The 19,182-nt window shown below is 42.1% G+C and overlaps 1 protein-coding gene across 2 annotated transcripts in view; it reads right to left on the reverse strand.

Annotated features, from left to right (window-relative positions):
* lama5 (laminin, alpha 5) overlaps positions 1 to 19,182 on the reverse strand; it is a 247,530-nt gene that overhangs the window by 151,544 nt on the left and 76,804 nt on the right. For both annotated transcript variants that reach the window (XM_068000366.1, XM_068000365.1), the window contains exons 4-6: positions 11,151 to 11,269; positions 10,408 to 10,578; positions 8,592 to 8,689 (exon numbers count right to left, since the gene is read on the reverse strand). In XM_068000366.1, coding sequence (XP_067856467.1) covers positions 8,592 to 8,689; positions 10,408 to 10,578; positions 11,151 to 11,269 — 388 coding nt within the window. The remainder of the gene's footprint in view (positions 1 to 8,591; positions 8,690 to 10,407; positions 10,579 to 11,150; positions 11,270 to 19,182) is intronic.

A 19,182-nucleotide genomic window follows, 5' to 3' on the forward strand; every position in this document is an offset into this window, starting at 1 on the left:
TCTCATGCCGACTAGAAATTGTTAATCTGGTTGTAGAACCACATTAGTAACTTCAACTGCCTACAGATCCTCCACAAGGCACACTACTTCTTTAAAGCTGTAGCATTTGTAGGGTTATAAAGAAAAGAATGATGCCAAAAGCATTTTACTGAACATGTGTAAGAAATTGATTGCTTAAATATTAGAATTAAATTATGAATTGAATCCTGCGGGTCCAAATGTAAATTTAAACAACCAAAACAAGGATGTAAATTACAAAATCAAAATTAACATTCCCACTTTGTAATTGGTAAACAATGCTTTGGAATTAAATCCAGAGACTGGGTTTTCATTAGAATACTTCTCTCCTTTGCGTTCGATCCAGCCTGAAATTATTCCATGAGGGCTACTGGGGCATTTCTGATGCCTAGAAAGAGTCGGCTGATAATTAGCCAAACCATCTGCAAATCACATCTGCCACTGGCGTTCTTTGATAAGTGACTATGGGTTACACTACTGAATATTGCAGACAAACAAACAGATGTTGCCTGCAGGATTGAAAATTCACAGGCATTTTGATGCCTTGAAAGTTTGCTCTTTGTATCTAATTGAATGTGTACACTGCTTTGATCACTACTTAGATACTATATTACAATAACGAAGCTTTGAAGAACTTTGTGCTAAGGTGCTGCTGCCTCTAAATTAGACGCAGTATAAACAAACAAAACAGCATTGAAATAACTTACGAGTAGTTATCCTGTTGAATTATGACATCAGTTTAATTAGCTGGACAGAAAATGCTGGGTTATGTGTTTTGTTTTCGCCTCCAGCATCTCCCTCCCCTATTGCCCACAAGGGTGGCAAAATTCCTCCTGTTCACTGTTAAAGTTAACAATTTAAATCACTTGGTGTTAAAGCACTGTGCAGTGTGTTATTGAGGCCAGGAAGGAGAAATTGTCCTATATCTAAAGAAGGTCCATAAAGATCAACAAATAAGAAATTGCATTGCTGATTTCTACATGTGGGCTAAGCTCTCAACCAGTCCGTGGTAAGAAAAAAATAAGCCCAGAAATTCGATGGCGGCATGCTCATTTTTCAGGCGCTGAACGGGTGCCTATGCCTCCAATATGGCGGGCAGGAAGGGCGCGCTGATTACAAGCCTAAAATGTGCCGCCCGCCATATTGGTATAGGCAAAAAAAATAGGTGTTCAGGGCCAGCGCTTGAAACAAGCATTAGGCCCTTTGCGTATGCAAATAAGGGGCCTCGCGCCTGTTTGAGGCCCCTTTTGCAAAATTGGATTGCCCTGAATGCCAGCAAGGCAGTAGCCCAAAATTCAAAGCCTCTTCGCCAGCGAGCTACCCAGGGACGCCCAACAGTGTATCTGCAGCTCGTCTCATTTAAATAAGGTCCAAGGCCCAAAATCAGGTGCGCCTTGGGCCTACCCGTTCAGATATCGTTCAGTGTCATGATGTCCAGTGCAGCTGCAGGTACAGGTGTCTGTTTGTGCCATTGTGTAGGTGTTCTTGTCTCTGGAGAAGCCTTGGGGGGGTTTGGCTCTTCCACAGGCAGTGACACTATCTCATTAATCTCACAGCAATTCCGTTGCGGGAGCGAGTGAAATAAACGCTGCCATTACAGATTTGTGAAGAACCCTTTCAGAGGGAGTTTCAAAAAGTTTGATCGTCTATAGCATGTTTAAAAAGTTAACAGATTCCTACTGACATAGATTTAGCACAGAGTCACTTTGAAGCTTGCAAAGCAACTTGTTCAGGAATCACAGAGCTGTCAGCAGACTTCTCATATTGTGATTATTACTATTACATTAAATTCTGAGTGCACCAGTAGCTGGATACTGTAACAAGGTGGTTAAAACAAAACTGATTGTAAAATAAATTGTATTGCACTTCATCTGCCTGTTATCTTTGCTACTCAAACCCAGTGTGTTTCAAGTTATAATTACATTCTGAACATGACATCTGTCCATAGGATTTGTTGGTTTGTAAACAAGAAATTCTTGACACAAGGACTTAATACCAAAAACTGACTGCAAAATGAACTAATGTTGTTTTGAACCTTTACTTATATTTTCGTAGGATTTTTGTGCCCATTCAAGCGAAGAATATCTATGCTGGGGACTTTGGAAAGCCAGCATCAAGGAATCTAAAGCCAGGGACAGCACAAGCAATGTGCAGAATAAAACTCCCAACTCTGTTCCTTAACCCCAGCCTCTGAAAAACACCCATGACTGCACTGCGTGAGTTTCCAGTACTTACACTAGCCACCCTTATGGTGTTCTGAGTGAGATTTTCCCATCCTTTAGTCCCAAATTGTGGTCAGTTTAGACTGTGGACTCCCAGCCAAAAGCAAATTGATTGAACATACTGAAAGTCATTTTACAAAAACAATTTTCACCTCACCAGTGTAGGCTAGACCCAAACCTCGTTCCCAGAGGTGGTGGCCAATCGTACCATCTAGGCTTCATTCCCTGAGTCTTTATGCACAAGATCAACTTTTTTTTTTGCAATTAGAAAAATGCTTGTACAATATTAATATGCAGACTACAGAAAGGAATGCTGCTTTTTAAAGCTGAAATTCAAAGCATGTAACACAGGGCCATTCTCGTGATGACATACAGACTACCAGATGAACTCACGGACATTGCCAGGATAAACATATAGGCCCTTAAGAGACATATGGAAGTCCTTCCGAGCTTTCGCTCTCATCTCTCACTTCCTAGCTCGTGGGTTCTTGAAAGGTATTATCCACAAGTGCAATAGTTTCAGCTGCCAATCACCAACTTTACTAAACTGCTTTAGCTCAGTGATCTCATCAGCTTTCTCTTTGCAGGATTTTGTGCCTCAAAACTGAGGAGTGCAGCCCATGAGCAATAGTCTTAAAGGCTAATATTTGTTTAACCTCAACCTAATCCATACCACTATGATTAGCCACATGTGAACCAGAAAGCTTTTGTCTATTTCCACCAATGTGTGAGGGCTTTTACTTCTCAGACTGCAGATTTCTGTCCTGGACATCAGCATTTACATGTCTCCATCACCAGCCACAATGTAAATATTTTACTGAGCAACATCATCCAAGTCTTGAAGTCACTTTTATTTGGAGATTTTTTTGGCACAGAAAGAACTGCCAGACATGCAAACCAGTGATTAACATACAAACTCATCAGAGTAAATTATATTCGCTGTTGTCAAAATCACAGACCAAAAGGGCAGGAACTCAATTTCTGAAACCCAATGGTTCACTAACAAACAAGCATATAGATAGTCTTTAATCTGTACCATGTCTTCCTTGTAGCGCTGTGTCAGCAATGACTATTTTCACATGAAACCAACGATTAAGTGGTTAGCTTTAGTCAACAGCTGCATAGATGTACCAAGATCTTTCTACTTAAAAACTGTTATACTTAAAGAACAAATCCCATCCTTACAATAACTGAAGAGTCTGACAGACCCAAATTAAACCAGATATTTTGGTAAATAACCAATAACTATGCCAGGCTCCTCTAAATATGTAAATTGTGAAGGTTAATGAGTTCCCATTTAGCCTTTCTCTATAATAGTAATAAAAAAGTTAATATGCAATCCCTTTATATTTTGGAAACAGTCAAAAACTGCATTCATTTTTGTTGCAAACGGCAATAAGATTGGTGTGTGCCCAGTGTGCTGCCTGTTGGCACAATATATTGGTGTACTAAAGCACACTGTTACAATAAGGAACTCCCACTCTCTAGTCCTCAAACAGCAAACCCCTCGTACTGCCAAATCATCTAGGAGGGCAAGGCAGGGGTGCCATGTGGAAGCTAGATGTTCCATAGGGAGAAGGGGGAAACAGACAAGTCAACCCAGGGTGATCCCGCAGACCTCCTGAGTTACACTGTGGCACTCCCAGAATCATGGGAGCAGAACACCGATGAGTGGCACAGGAGAGACTATTAAAATGTCTGGAGATCAAGGCGTAGATTTTTCTCTTTGTTGGACCTGCAGAATGCTTGGTTCCCTGGCACAGCAAAAAACAAATGGAATTGGAGATCAGTTGCACCAGGTCTCCATCCCCACAACGATGTCCCAGGATTTCCAGGGCTTTCTCAAAGTGACATAAGTAGGCTTGCACTTGCAGTAGGTGTGGGCCCAGCATAACAATATAAATGAAGTGGGAGGGGCTGAGGCTGTGGGGCACCCAAAAGGAGGGGCACCTGAAAACATTCAATAGGATTTGTGCTGGGATCATCCATGCATTGGAGTGTCTGCAGGGGTCCAGGAAGCACACCAAAGGTAATTACAATAATCCTCTCCTCTAGGACGATGACCAGGCTTTGGAGACTTCTGCCAGCAGCCAGACGCACAGCTGCAGGCCTCTCCGGCAACATTTCTACTTCCATCCCCGATCACTGTGTAAGGCCCCATCAGTGGGTAGCCTGTGCTTGAAGTGTGCCTAGACTGCATTATGGCCCAGGCCAGGAAATTCTAGTAGAACCTTCCTCCTCACAGGTGCAACGCACACCTGTCGCACACTCAGCTCATTACAACAAGCGCTGCTTCATCATTTCCCAGGAGATCCAGACCACTATGCAGTTCCTACTGCCCGGTGAGCTGGCCACACACGGCACCTTGGAAGGAACAAAAGCTGTGACCAAATAAAACTCCACAATGCACTGAAAAGCTCATAGCTGTGTAAAACGCGAGTGCTTGGTGCTATTCCATTCCTCATCATTAGCTTTCCTTATCTTGATCAACGCAAAAGAAAGTGAAGCATTTGAAGATCAGGATGCAGTTTTTTTTTGGTGAAAGTATCAAGGAGAACAGATCCTTAAGCTTCAGTCAGATTCAGCTCCTGCATCAGGGGACCAGTATAGTAATGAGCAAAGGTGAAATCCAGTTGAACAAGGTCAGTTTGATTGCACCAAACTACAAGAAGATTTCAACTGATTTGAAAGAAAGAACTTGCATTTACATGAGGTCTTTCATGACTTCAGAACATCCCAAAGTGCTTCAAAGTCAATTAAGTACTTTTGAAGTGTAGTCACTGTTGTTATCTAGGGAAATGTGGCTGCCAATTTGCACACAGCAAGGTCTCATAAACAGCAATGTGATAATAACCAGATGACCTGTTTTAGTGATGTTGGTTGAGAAATAAATATTGGCCAGGATACCGGGGAGAACTCCCCTGATCTTCTTCGAATAGTGTCATGGGATCGTTAACATCCATCTGAGAGGGCAGACAGGGCCTCAGTTTAACATCTCATCCGACAGTACAGTAGTATTTCTACTCAGTAATGCACTAAAGTATCAGTCTAGATTATGTGCTCAAGTCTCTGGAATGGGGCTTGGACCCACAAAGAATTAGGAGGCAAGCATGTTACCACTGAATCAAGGCTGATTTCAAGATTTCATGTCAAATAGTTGGATTTCTTGCTCAAAAAATTTGAAACCTCAACCACACAGAAAAAAAGTGCAAAGCTATGTTGTTATGTACACCACGGTCTTAACAAAATCATTTTGAATGGTTCGGCTCCAGCTTCACATTTGAGGAACGGAGGTTTGCAAGGATCAAGCCAAACTGGAAATCCCATACTGGCTCACAAAATCCTACCTGACACTACGTGTATGTTCCTGAGATTTGGGAACTCTTACTGATTCTACATCTAAATCACACTTTAAGTGCATTCTTCTGTGACCGTGCATTAGATAATTTAAAATAACTGCTGAAAAAAATGACACTTTCCTGAGGTTAGTGCAACAATTTCTTTCCAAAGGGAGTGAAGTCAACTTCAAATAATTAAGATGCTGTGTTTGGCATTTGCCCCAGTTTTCCTGCCTATTAAATTTCAAGAGTTTCTAAGTAACAAGCTTCACATTTTATTTGGAAAACTACTGAAAAATGGGTTTTATGTAACTGAATGGAACAAGGTCACTTTTCCTTGACTCAAAAAGTTGCGTTGACATTTTGGACTCTAGACAGAAGTAACATCTAACCACAAGAACAGATAAATGGGAGCTGATTCTTGATGGGTGAGAATGCAGCTCGCACTGAATGCAGCATGTTACCCCTCCCACTGGTACACCAGCATCAATGCTTCCTTTGGGCTTGGCAGTGTGGTTGAATGATTTGGAGGTTTTCAAGCCTTGGTGAGACGATCAGGATCAAATATTTCATTACAGCGGCAAAAGTTGCTGATATTTTTTGTCACATCTACACTCCCAAACACTAACTATGTCACTGAAGAAAAAAGCGTGGTTTGTTTGCTAAAAGATAGACATTAACATCTCGCATCTCCTTCCTCCCAATCTTGCTTGGAGGACAGTAATAAGGCCAATGATTTACTGTTTTCGTGGGGGGAAAATGAACATACTTGATCCCCAAAACACTGGTAAAAATCCTGGAATTCCATGCAATACAATGGGAATTTGACTTAATCTGTCATCACAGATCAGTGGCCCCAAGCAATGTATTTAACAGCCACATGGCTTCATTTGTTCTCTGAACCACACTGTGCCTGATTTTTCAAAGCAACTAAATAAATTAGTGATGTAAGTATCACAGTCTGAATAGTAAGAGGGTGGAGGGGTGGTGGGGGCTGAATAATTCTAGTAAAGCAGAACAGCATCACAGCTTCATTCAACAAAGGTTCGAGTTAATGGTGGGAAGAACTACATGTCTTCTCATGCACAAGAAATATTTATCCACCAGTACTGGCCAGTTCCATTAGTCAAATTACTGTCCCAATTCCCTCCATCTCACTGTCCTTCTTTCTCCACTGTCAGCTGCCTCTGACGCTTCGCAAAATGTCGTCTCATTTCTGTCCCCTCCGCCCACTTTCCCAACTCTCCAGTAATTCCATAAACAGGTATTTTATTTCTTTTCAGGATTCATTTCCTCTGGTTGAAGTTCGAGCAACAGCTTTTGGTAACAGAATTTAAAAAAGGGGAAGAAGCTCCTTGAAAGTGGAGTCACAGGTGGATAGGGTGGTGAAGAAGGCATTCAGCATGCTTGGTTTCATTGGTCAGAACATTGAATACAGGAGTTGGGATGTCTTGTTGAAGTTGTACAAGACATTAGTAAGGCCACACTTGGAATACTGTGTACAGTTCTGGTCACCCTATTATAGAAAGGATATTATTAAACTAGAAAGAGTGCAGAAAAGATTTACTAGGATGCTACCGGGACTTGATGGTTTGACTTATAGGGAGAGGTTAGATAGACTGGGACTTTTTTCCCTGGAGAGTAGGAGGTTTAGGGGTGATCTTATAGAAGTCTATAAAATAATGAGGGGCATAGATAAGGTAGATAGTCGAAATCTTTTCCCAAAGGTAGGGGAGTCTATAATGAGGGGACATAGATTTAAGGTGAGAGGGGAGAGATACAAAAGGGTCCAGAGGGGCAATTTTTTCACTCAAAGGGTGGTGAGTGTCTGGAACGAGCTGCCAGAGGCAGTAGTAGAGGCGGGTACAATTTTGTCTTTTAAAAAGCATTTGGACAGTTACATGGGTAAGATGGGTATCGAGGGATATGGGCCAAGTGCAGGCAATTGGGACTAGCTTCGTGGTATAAACTGGGCGACATGGACATGTTGGGCCGAAGGGCCTGTTTCCATGTTGTAAACTTCTATGATTCTATGATTCTATGATTCTAAAAATAGAAGTTCTTTGACCTGGTCTGTCTTGAGTTAGCAGATCTTAGCTATGGTTTGAAGTGGGAGGGGGGGTGGTGGCGGCAGAGGAGGACACGACAATGACTTTAATGCCCCTGAGCTAAATATGGAGCAGCAATAATCATCCAGGACTCCTCAGTCCTGATCATAGGTACAGGAGTAGACCATTCAGCCCCGTGAACCTGTTCCGCCATTCAATTCGATCATGGCTGATCTGTATCTTAACTCCATTTACCCGCCTTGGTTCCCTAGCCCTTAATACCCTTACCTAACAAAAATTTATCGATCTCAGTTTTGAAATTTTCGATTGACCTAGCCTCAATAGCTTTTTGTGGGAAAGAGTTCCTGATTTCCACTACCCTTCCTGTGAAAAAGTGCCTCATAACTTTACTCCTGAACGACCTAGCTCTAATTTTAAGGTTACACTCCCTTGTTCTGGACTCTCCCGCAAGAGGAAATAGTTTCTATTGCTATCCAGTGACACTTGCAAGAAAGTATATGGATCTCAGGTGAGAACAGAATCAGTTTTTACTGTGGTGTCCACCAGTTTAAAACAATCACTGCCTATACTCATACATGGCCACTTAAATGAGGTATTGGTGGGCTTTTGCCATGAAGTAATATATTACATAGAATGTACAGCACAGAAACAGGCCATTCGGCCCAACAGATCCATGCCGGTGTTTATGCTCCACACAAGCCTAAACGTACCCCAACAGGAGTCTCAGTCTTCAAGAGGACACAGGGGAAAAGTTAACTGCTTGGTCTTATGTTTAACTGCTTTAGTAAGTTCAACATTGAAATAAAGAAATTTGATTTAAATCCTCTTTTGCCACAAACAAAATAAGACCAGAAAGTATTCATAAAAATAGCGTTCCATTTTTAAACTGTCAATTATTACTTGAAGGCTCACTAGACTGGCAGAGCACATGATACAATACTCACCGGTATGGATTAGAAAGGTCCTTCGCATCACAAACATCTGCGTGACCATTACACACACAACGCCCACCTATACTGATATCCTTGATACTGTAGTAGTACTGAAAGAAAAGAGCATTTTCAGTTCATAGATTGTATATTTTATCACTGCATTTTACATTAATGAAAAGATTGTTTGGCTCCTAGTAGTGCCTAAATTCATCTGTATTTACGTACACACAAACTACAGCGTATAGAACACTCCTGTCTAGTTCGGATGAGAGGGTCACATCTGAGCAAATACCTTATTATAACAAGCCAAGGATCAATCATGATAACCATGAGGTACACCAATGAAGTTGCTCATGGTTATCATGAAGTTGCTCAGAGATGTCAGCACTCCGTGTAAAGGATATTCTTGTAATACATTTTGAGAACGTTTTTGCGAGTTTTTGCATCCATGAAGGAGAGCAGGCAGCAGCAGCCCAGTGATAAAGTTTAACAAGTATGGTCACTATGGCCAGTGAGACATGAAAATATCCCGGTCATGGGGTCAATTTAGGTCCATTCAACTTATAATTTATACAGTTCCTGTGAGCAGTAAACATACAAGCCATAACTCCAAAACAAAACCCTGGTTAGACCGCACCTGGAGTACTGTGAGCAGTTCTGGGCATCGCACCTTCGGAAGGACATAATGGTCTTGGAGGGAGTGCAGCGTAGGTTTACTAGAATGATACCTGGACTTCAAGGGTTAAGTTACGAGGAGAGATGACACAAATTGGGGTTGTATTCTCTAGTTTAGAAGGTTAAGGGGTGATCTGATCGAAGTTTATAAGATATTAAGGGGAACAGATAGGGTGGATAGAGAGAAACTATTTCCGCTGGTTGGGGATTCTAGGAGTAGGGGGCACAGTCTAAAAATTAGAGCCAGACCTTTCAGGAGTGAGATTAGAAAACATTTCTACACACAAAGGGTGGTAGAAGTTTGGAACTCTCTTCTGCTCAATTGCTAAATTTAAATCTGAGATAGATAGCTTTTTGGCAACCAAAGGTATTAAGGGATATGGGCCAAAGGCAGGTATATGGAGTTAGATCACAGATCAGCCATGATCTTATCAAATGGCGGAGCAGGCACGAGGGGCTGAATGGCCTACTCCTGTTCCTATGTTCCTATAGGTAGGTCGTGCCTGACAAATGCATTCTAATCGCATTGAACAATTTTAATGGGTAACGTGTATAAAACCCAACAAGATGAACTACATCAAGAAGATGAGTGGCTGATGGGACACTATTGCACGTGCGGGGAGTATAATGAACATCGCAAATATAAAGCATCCTGTACTCGGTATATAGGCATTTTATAAATTTTCAATTTTCTTCTCTGCCTTGGAGAAATTGATTCACTTACTGGGATGAGTTTCTGTGAGCAATGATCACCCTCCAGTACTTGCCCAGCTGACCATTATTCAAAGTGTGAACTTTAACATTGAGTGCTGACAGACCACCTGACTGTGGTTGAGATCACAGAAGGACCTGGTCTTGTCCTCGCCCAGTATGCTCACATACATATTCCAGTAGGAGCTGTCGCTGTGTAACAATCAAGAGCAAGAACCGTGTACCCTTCTCTAACCATGGGCACTGTAATTATAGCATCATTACTGCCACCCCAGTCGAGATTAGCTGACTCAGCATGGATGAGGGATCCAAGCTGAGACCTTGCTGGTTTCTATGATTCAGAGGCGGAGATTTTACCTCAGCCATCAGGATGAAGCCCCTACAGGTATTTTCAAGAAGGCTCTATTCACATTAAACAGTCAGATGTATGGTCAGCACTCACCCGTCGTGTGACTGTTGGGTCCCTCAAGGCCTTTCCCATCAAATGTCCCAAGAGGGTGTTCGTTCGGAGGAATCGCAGTCGGATATTGGTAGCTTTGGTGAAGTCACGAAGGACAGGAGAATAGGAAAAGTTCATGGCTCCTGGTCGCCCATTTACCAAGGAAACTACAATCTAAGATTGGAACCCAGAGAAATTAGTTAAACAGCGTGGTCAATTCTTATTCAATGCACCTTCTGTGCCTATAAATTGTGACAAGGAAATTATTTGTATTTTTCTTTAACAATGTATGGACATTCATTGGGGTTACTCATAAATAATGTGTCAACTTACACAAACAAAGTAAGTATTTTCTTTTGAAACTGTGTCTCACCTGGACACCCAATCAGCCCTTAAATGTAGAAGAGTTTCAAACAGTGAGTGTCCATTAAAGAACATTCAACAACCTAATCCAATCCAACCTTCCATCAGAGACCAGCTTTCGACCCAAAGATTGAGAACTGTGTCACTTTTAATCAGAAAGAACAGACACGATTGGATATGTGAATCGAGCCCTAAAGCCTGGGAGCAGTGAAGAAATTCTTGCTTTGCTTTTGAAAGTGTCTTAAATGTGTTCTGTGAAATAATCCAAAATAAAAACTGTGTGAAACCTTGTAACATTTACTTAGTGAATGCATTACATGAAATACTTAAGGACTTCAGAGCAGTAAAATCCAGTTATTTACTGCTAACTATTTAACACTCACTTCTCCGTTTTCCAGAGGCACAATACGTGAATACTCGGTGGTGCAGATAGCATCATCATCCTTTATAATGCGTTCCACAGTCTTTGGTCCAAATTTCTCAATGCAGTCTCTTTTGGAAGCTAAAGAACAAAAAGATTACACCAAGTTTAGGCACATAGATATTTTATTAAACCTAAAGTCATTCTTTTAAGAAAATAAAATTATGAGTTATTACAATTTTGATAATCTAATTGATAAAACAGAACATAACTGGACTTTAAATTAGGCAGGCCGCCAAAGTACAGGGACAGAATTTTCAACCCAGCATCTGTTTTTCTCAATTATCAACAAATCGGAAAGAAGACTTGCAGATTAAAAGATAAATGAGAGATTACAAACATAAGACAAAAGCTCCATCTCTATTAGAGAAGTGGAGAGAACTTGAGTTTTTTTTTAATTCGTTCATGAGATGTAGGCGTCACTGGCAAGGCCAGCATTTATTGCCCATCCCTAATTGCCCTTGAGAAGGTGATGGTGAGCCACCTTCTTGAACCGCTGCAGTCCGTGAGGTGAAGGTTCTCCCACAGTGCTAAACTGAATGAATGCTTGGTTCTGTGTCTGCATTGTACAAACCACCTCTGCCTGTGATGAAAGCAAAGTATCCTCTATCATGTATCTATGCTGGATTGATTTGAATCCAATCTAGAGTAGGCAGACCATTGCCATGTTCGCACAGTGCTGAAGGGTGGTGAGATGTGAACTTGTGCCCATATTACCCACACTGCTGTGTTACAGGAAACAGAGAGTAGTGGTGAACGGTTGTTTATTGGACTGGAGGGAGGTGTACAATGGTGTTCCCCAGGGGTCGGTGCTGGGACCACTGCTTTTCTTGATATATATTAATGACTTGGACTTGGGTGTACAGGGCGCAATTTCAAAATTTGCAGATGACATGAAACTTGAAAGGATAGTGAACAGTGAGGAGGATAGTGATAGACTTCAAGAGGATATAGACAGGCTGGTGAAATGGGTGGACACGTGGCAGATGAAATTTAACGCAGAGAAATGCGAAGTGATACATTTCGGTAGGAAGAATGAGGAAAGACAATATAAAATAGAGGGCATGATTCTGAAAGGGGTACAGGATCAGATAGATCTGGGGGTCTATGTGCATAAATCGTTGAAGGTGGCAGGGCAGGTTGAGAAAGCGGTTAAAAATGCATACCGGATCCTGGGTGGGGGAACTTCAGTGTTCATCACCAAGGCTCCAGACCTCATTACAGCCTTGGTCCAAACATGGACAAAAGAGCTGAATTCCAGAGGTGAGGTGAGAGTGACTGCCCTTGACATCAAGGCAGCATTTGACGAATGTAGCACCAAGGAGCCCTAGTAAAATTGAAGTCAATGGGAATCAGGGGGAAAACTCTCCAGTGGCTGGAGTCATACCTGGCACAAAGGAAGATGGTAGTGGTTGTTGGAGGCCAAGCATCTCAGCTCCAGGACATTGCTGCAGGAGTTCCTCAGGGCAGTGTCCTAGGCCCAATCATCTTCAGCTGCTTCATCAATGACCTTCCCTCCATCATAAGGTCAGAAATGGGGGTGCTCACTGATGATTGCACAGTGTTCAGTTCCATTCGCAACCCCTCAGATAATGAAGCAGTCCGTGCCCGTTGCAGAAAGACCTGGACAGCATCCAGGCTTGGGCTCATAAGTGGCAAGTAACATTCGCACCAGACAAGTGCCAGGCAATGACCATCTCCAACAAGAGAGAGTCTAACCACCTCCCCTTGACATTCAACGGCATGACCATCGCCAAATCCCCCACCATCAACATCCTGGGGGTCACCATTGACCAGAAACTTAACTAGACCAGCCATATAAATACTGTGGCTACAAGAGCAGGTCAGAGGCTGGGTATTCTGCGGCGAATGACTCACCTCCTGACTCCCAAAGCCTTTCCAACATCTACAAGGCACAAGTCAGGAGTGTGATGGAATACTCTCCACTTGCCTGGATGAGTCCAGCTCCAACAACACTCAAGAAGCTCAACACCATCCAGGACAAAGCAGCCCGCTTGATTGGGACCCCATCCACCACCCTAAACATTCACTCCCTTTACCACTGGATAAGTACTTGGAAGTAAAAAATTTGCAGGGTAACGGGGATAGGGCGGGGGAGTGGGACTAGCTGGATTGCTCTTGCATAGAGCCGGCACAGACTCGATGGGCCGAATGGCCTCCTTCCATGCTGTCATCATTCTATGATTCTATGATTCCCATCTCAGGCATGTCACTGTAGTGAAGCACTCAAAGCGCCTGGCAGTTAAATATCAGGTCAAGCGATCCCGTTTTGGAGAGCAATTTTCATGTGCCACGTTCTCTTGCTCTTTAGGAGCAGATCCCTGTATGTCTGCTGGCTCTGCTATACAATAGAGACCCAGAATAGAAATGCATGGCACTGCCTCCCTGTGTTTATTGTTTATAAACCCACATATTCCTGGGTTTACAATGCGGTTGGTTCCATGTACATTTACACTACAAGTACAGCTGACTGAGAGACAACAATGCATCGGTGGCTGTACTCCTGTAGTGTAAAAGCACCTCCAGCCCAATTTGGTGACACTCCCAACAGCCAACAGCCAATCTCAGAGCAATATTGGTCAAGGAATGAGAGCAGGTCACCTCCCCACCCTGATGTATGGTGCAAAGAACTGGAAAACATGGAAAGAACAACAAAGAGGGAACTCTGGAAAAAGACGCCATCTGGATTGAATCCAGTGCCACAGACTGCATTTTTATGTATTCCAATTCCTTCGGAATTAACCATTACACTTTATTCCAAACCAGTTCACGATAGCCTCAACTACAAGGCAGGGTCATGGTGATGCACCTGCATTACTGTAATGATTGTATCTACAAAGGTGTTGTGCAGCAGCTACTGACTGCACAACACTGCAGATGGTACCAACTTTTAGTGTTGGCTAAATGGACGTTAGTTCAAAATAAACATCTCCACAAGTGGATCCTTTTAACCTTTTGAGTACTTTGTAGCATTAAAAAAGTTGTGTATCATAATATTTTAAAATGCTAGCATAGTTTTCTAATGTTGAGTGTTGTCAAATAGACTTCAAGAGCTGTGTAGAACCACAGTACATTGCTTAATGTTAGAGTAATCTGATTTTGCCATATATAAGACAACCCATGTATAAAATGACACCCCTCCTCCCCACCAAAAATGTCATCCAAAAAACATGACTCTGAAAAGATAAAGATAACATTTCAAAATTGGCAAAATGCTCACATTTATGTCAGCTGGCACCCACAAGTACAGTTTCTCTCTGTTCTTTCTCATTTCAAGCAACAGATTCCTTTCCTACATGGCAATGCTCCCTCCTGACTTCAGCTCCTGCTGCTCATTTTAAATTTCAGCTTTCTTATCTAACGTGCTGGGCTGCCTCTAATTTTAAATCAGTGAGGGGAGCCCTGGCTGAAGTCAGAGTCAGGAGGGAACGTTACCATTTAATTATCACAGTGCTGGAGGAGTGAAGCAGAGCAACAGCTGTTAGGAAAACAACGCTTGCTGCTAGGTCCACCATCTTTAGGACGGAAACTGAGGGAGGATACGAAAGGCACGTAAAGCGACTCCTCCCTGCTTTTATCTGCAAATGGGCATGAATTTCTAATCTTCAATGCAAGAGTATATGGTAAGTTCTTTCTTTCTTTCCTTCTTTCTGTGACTTCTCAAAGAAATAAGCACAGAAATCCTTGGGTCTAAGATAGTGCAAAATGTGCTTTATAAAGAGGGTGCTTAAGATTTTCTATCATTGGAAGTCAGAAACAATGTATTATAGTACAGCTGATGGCCTATCAGTATTAAAGTGAGTAACAGCTGTAGATATCCAGAAATACTCTTGCTCTTCTGCAAAGTGGCTCAGGCTTTATACTAAAGAGGACTACTTAGCACATCACCTAATAGAGTCCAATCAACAGAATAATAGATCATACCACATTATACAGTAAAATAAAAATTATCTGAAACCCCTAGGCCTTGAAATGACACTGGACGAAGATTTTGTGCAAACACTAAGGTGGGAATTTTAACTCCCGGGCAGGAATGCAGCCTAGCGAGCGGCTGGCCCATCCAGGAGTAGCTGCAGGAGGCCCAGCCCATTTTAATGGATGAGCCTTATTAACGTGCTGCTGGCTGACTTCCTGACCAAAGCGGCTGGGAAGCAACGGAAAGTCGCACAGCCCGGAGTTAATTGCTTGGGTGGGGGGGGGGGGGGGGGGGGGTGGAACAGTGCGGGGTTCCGCAGCAGCCAGTGGAGGAGGTGGGAAGTCCAGACATGGAAGGCCTACACTTACCTTGCTGCTCCTCCTCAAAGGAAAGTTTTAAGCTTACCTGGAAAGACCTCTTCAGTCCTTTGGTCAAGTTTCAGCTGTCAGGGCGGCCCATTTTCTTCCATGTTGAAATGGAGTCAGGGTTCTAGCGACATAATAAGGCCCCAATTTGCATAAATGTACGAGGCTCCCGCCTGACTCAAGCGAGCGTCTCATACGTCTGAAAAATCAGGCATGTTAAAATTGAGGCTGAGCAGGAACAGAGTGGGTGTTTCACCCATTCCATTTTAACTGCCTGCTCGCTCGGATTCCGCTGGGTGGGGGGAGTTAAAATTCCCAACTAAGTGTTCATATTAAATTCCTTTGTCCGCTATTTTAATAGAAGTATTAAACTGTATTAATAGCGATATTAATCTGCTTTAAAGTGTTAACATCTCTGTTAAGAGAGATGACTAAGGAATTTAAGATGAATGAATTAAGCATGTATATGCTAACCTTCACATGGCTTAATTTCATCTCACCACCACCTTCTCAAGGGCAATTAGGAATGGGCAATAAATGCTGGCCTCGCCAGCGACGCCCACATCCCATGAACGAATAAAAAAAAAATCATCATAGTTGTTTAGCAGCAGCATGCTAGTTGGACGGTATTGGGGAGGGAGTTACAGTTGATGGTACAGAATACTGGCACTGACTGAATTAACCAACTTCTAATTTAATTACAACACTAAGTTAAAATTGAAATGACCATGATGTTTGCATAGATTTTTGTATTGAATAAAGTTAGTATTTTGACAATCATGAAGAGAAACACTTCAGCCAAATCGAGCTGAGGAAGAACATTTGGTTCATACCACAATGTTTTTCAGTATGGAGACAGCAGGACAAATGGGAAAACTAGTAACTTTTATAGATCGATTAGCCAGGCCAGCCATTTCCCTGGGGTGCTAATTATCCTTTAACTAACTCCTAATACTTGGAATCCCACCCTGAAGGCCAGTGCCTGCCCATGCATCTTTACCTCAACATTTTGTATTTGTGACACGGTTCTAGAGAAGTTAAATAAGCTTCCTTTTGTAAAGTCCTATTGTTTAACTGGCATCAGAAAACACATCTGAACATATGTAATTCCAGCTTGACTTTGCACCACAAAATAGATTCTTGCGGGGTAATTTTAACCTAACCCGCCTGTTCGACTGCCCATTTTACACCTTTTCCGAGTGTATGTCAATACACTGAAGTCAATAGAGAGTAAAATCAGATGGGGTGCAAAACAAGCATCCAACCCGAACCTGATTGTTTGCAGGCCGGCAGCTTAGGTTAAACTTACTCCCTTAGTAGCAAAAGACTAGGGACTGTTCTCGGTGCAGTTGTTAGCAGCTGGCAGAATAAGTGGTCGCCTCTACCTCTGGTGGTTGCTGGTTCTATGTGGTCAAAAACCATGCCTTGGCTGAAGGCTTCAAACTGTGAATGGCTTTTGGCTGGAGGGAGGCAAAAGGATGCCTAGAAACTCTTTGCACCTCCCTCCTCCTCATTGTTAAATTCAAAATGTTAAACGGAAAATAAAAAAACAAATTACTTCAAGAATTCTTGTTCCTACTATTATTCAACTACAAAGCACAAATTACTTTCTCAAAATGATTTAAAATGGAGAAACCTATTGAGTACAGAAACTACCTGTAAAGTACAGAATCTACAGTAAAGGACTTGGACATCTGCTTAGCACTTAATACATTTGTCATAAATCATTTTTGATCCAACCTTGCAATTTTATTAACAATTTATTGATTTTGTGCAGTTTTAATCTGCATGATCATAGCAATAAAAGGAAAGAACACATCTTTCTTCTCTCTCTGCTTTCTATTCCCATGAATCAAGGGCATTAAAACAACAGTTAAAAATTAATAAATCATGAATGAAATGGTGAATGTTAGCAACACTGCTAGCCTTCTTTGTCAACTTAGGCTGTACACTGATCTGAAGAAAACATCTTGCTTTGATCAAGATTATTTTTACCATTTGACAGGAGAAATCCATACATGGAATAAATTTGCTCAAATCAGATTTGTTGCTGAAAGGTGGGATTGCCACTTTTTCAGCAACAGGCAAGAACAGCCTACTTGAAACTCAGTTTCCACAGCTGCTATAGCGACCAACAAAAAGGCTTACACTGGAGCAGATGCAACATTCACTACGTTGTCAGCTGCTGTGATGCAGTTTTCATTGCAGCATTTTACAAGACTATTAAACAAGGCAGCCAGATATCCTGGATCACAAGCACAAGACGTGAAGTTAGTATAGAGGATAAATCTTTAGTTTAGGCAGTTGATTGGTGGTAAGTGTTGGAGTGGGGCCCACCCATGACAGAAGCAATGGTAGTGAAGGAAGCAGTGAGAGAAGTCTGATAGTGCAAGCATTCTAAGCTGCTTCTCACCGAAACATTCCAGACTCAAGATCCTCTCACAGCTATCTGTCAGCCTTCTTGTAACACATTGATAAAGGCCTGCTTGAAATCACAGCAGCAAGTGCTAATGTACTTCTCTGTTATAGTGGAAAATACTCGGAGAGTACTTTAAATCTAAATACTCTCCTAAAATGACTGAAAATAAAAAGATTTTTAATATCTTCAGCTCTCCAGTACCTCACTCAAGTAGCCATCCTTTTTGTGTGAACCTAAACAGTGTGCACCACTTGGCTATTTGAACATGGAGGCCAGCATAGTCATGCTAAATTTTAATATATGCTTGTAGTTAGCAATATTTCCAGAACTGATATGACCATGTATTTATGAGCTGGTTGCCACATGTTCTTTTGGGAGGATGGTGTTCGTCAAGAGTAATGAACCACTATCTGTAGAAGTGCTATCCATTCCTCCTGGATCCTCTGCTCCTGGGTAAATTCACCTTCCATGCTGATAGCTTTATCTGGACTAGCTGACTTATATCTCACTTACCTTGATCTCAGGGAAACCTGTATATTTAAATGACACCTGTCTGGTATTTAACATCTGTAACCTTTCTCTCTCTTTCTCTCTGTTGGAGATGTACTTTCTGATTTTACAGAGACCACCTTCGATATATACTAGACAAAGAACTTCTACACCGTCTACTACAAATTGCCCATCCATAGTTGCCCAGAGAAGGTGGTGGTGGGCTTTCTTCTTGAACCGCTGCAGTCCATGCAGTGTGGGACTGGAGGCGCATATAGGCCAGACTGGGTAAGGATGGCAGGTTTCCTTCCCTAAAGGACATATGGTGAACCACTCGGGTTTTTACGACAATCCGACAGCTTCATGGTCATTCTTGCTGATACCAGATTTTTATTTCCAGATCTTTTTTTAAACTGAATTCAAATTCTCTAGCTTCTCAGGACTTTACTCACAAAGGGTCTGACACAGGTCCAGATAAGGCAGGACATTTTTATGTCCCCTTTAATGAGCCGTCTCCAAGGCTGTGGTCTTGGTCTTCTATCTCTGGCAAAGAATGTTTTGTTTGTATAAGCCTTCATGGTTTAATTAACATTAACATTTTCTTTCCCAACATCCATTCGACTACTGACTCCACTTTGAGGATACATTTAAGGTAATTCTTAGAGCATTTCTCCTACAGAAGAGAGTATTAGTAGTTTTGATTGGCAGTTCAATGAACCAATCCTCGACCAGAAAGGAGAGCGAGGGGAAGGTCAGAGTTTAAGCATTTCTCCCTCTCGCTCTC

The sequence above is a fragment of the Heptranchias perlo genome, chromosome 19, assembly GCF_035084215.1.
Source record: "Heptranchias perlo isolate sHepPer1 chromosome 19, sHepPer1.hap1, whole genome shotgun sequence".
Lineage (NCBI taxonomy): Eukaryota > Metazoa > Chordata > Chondrichthyes > Hexanchiformes > Hexanchidae > Heptranchias > Heptranchias perlo.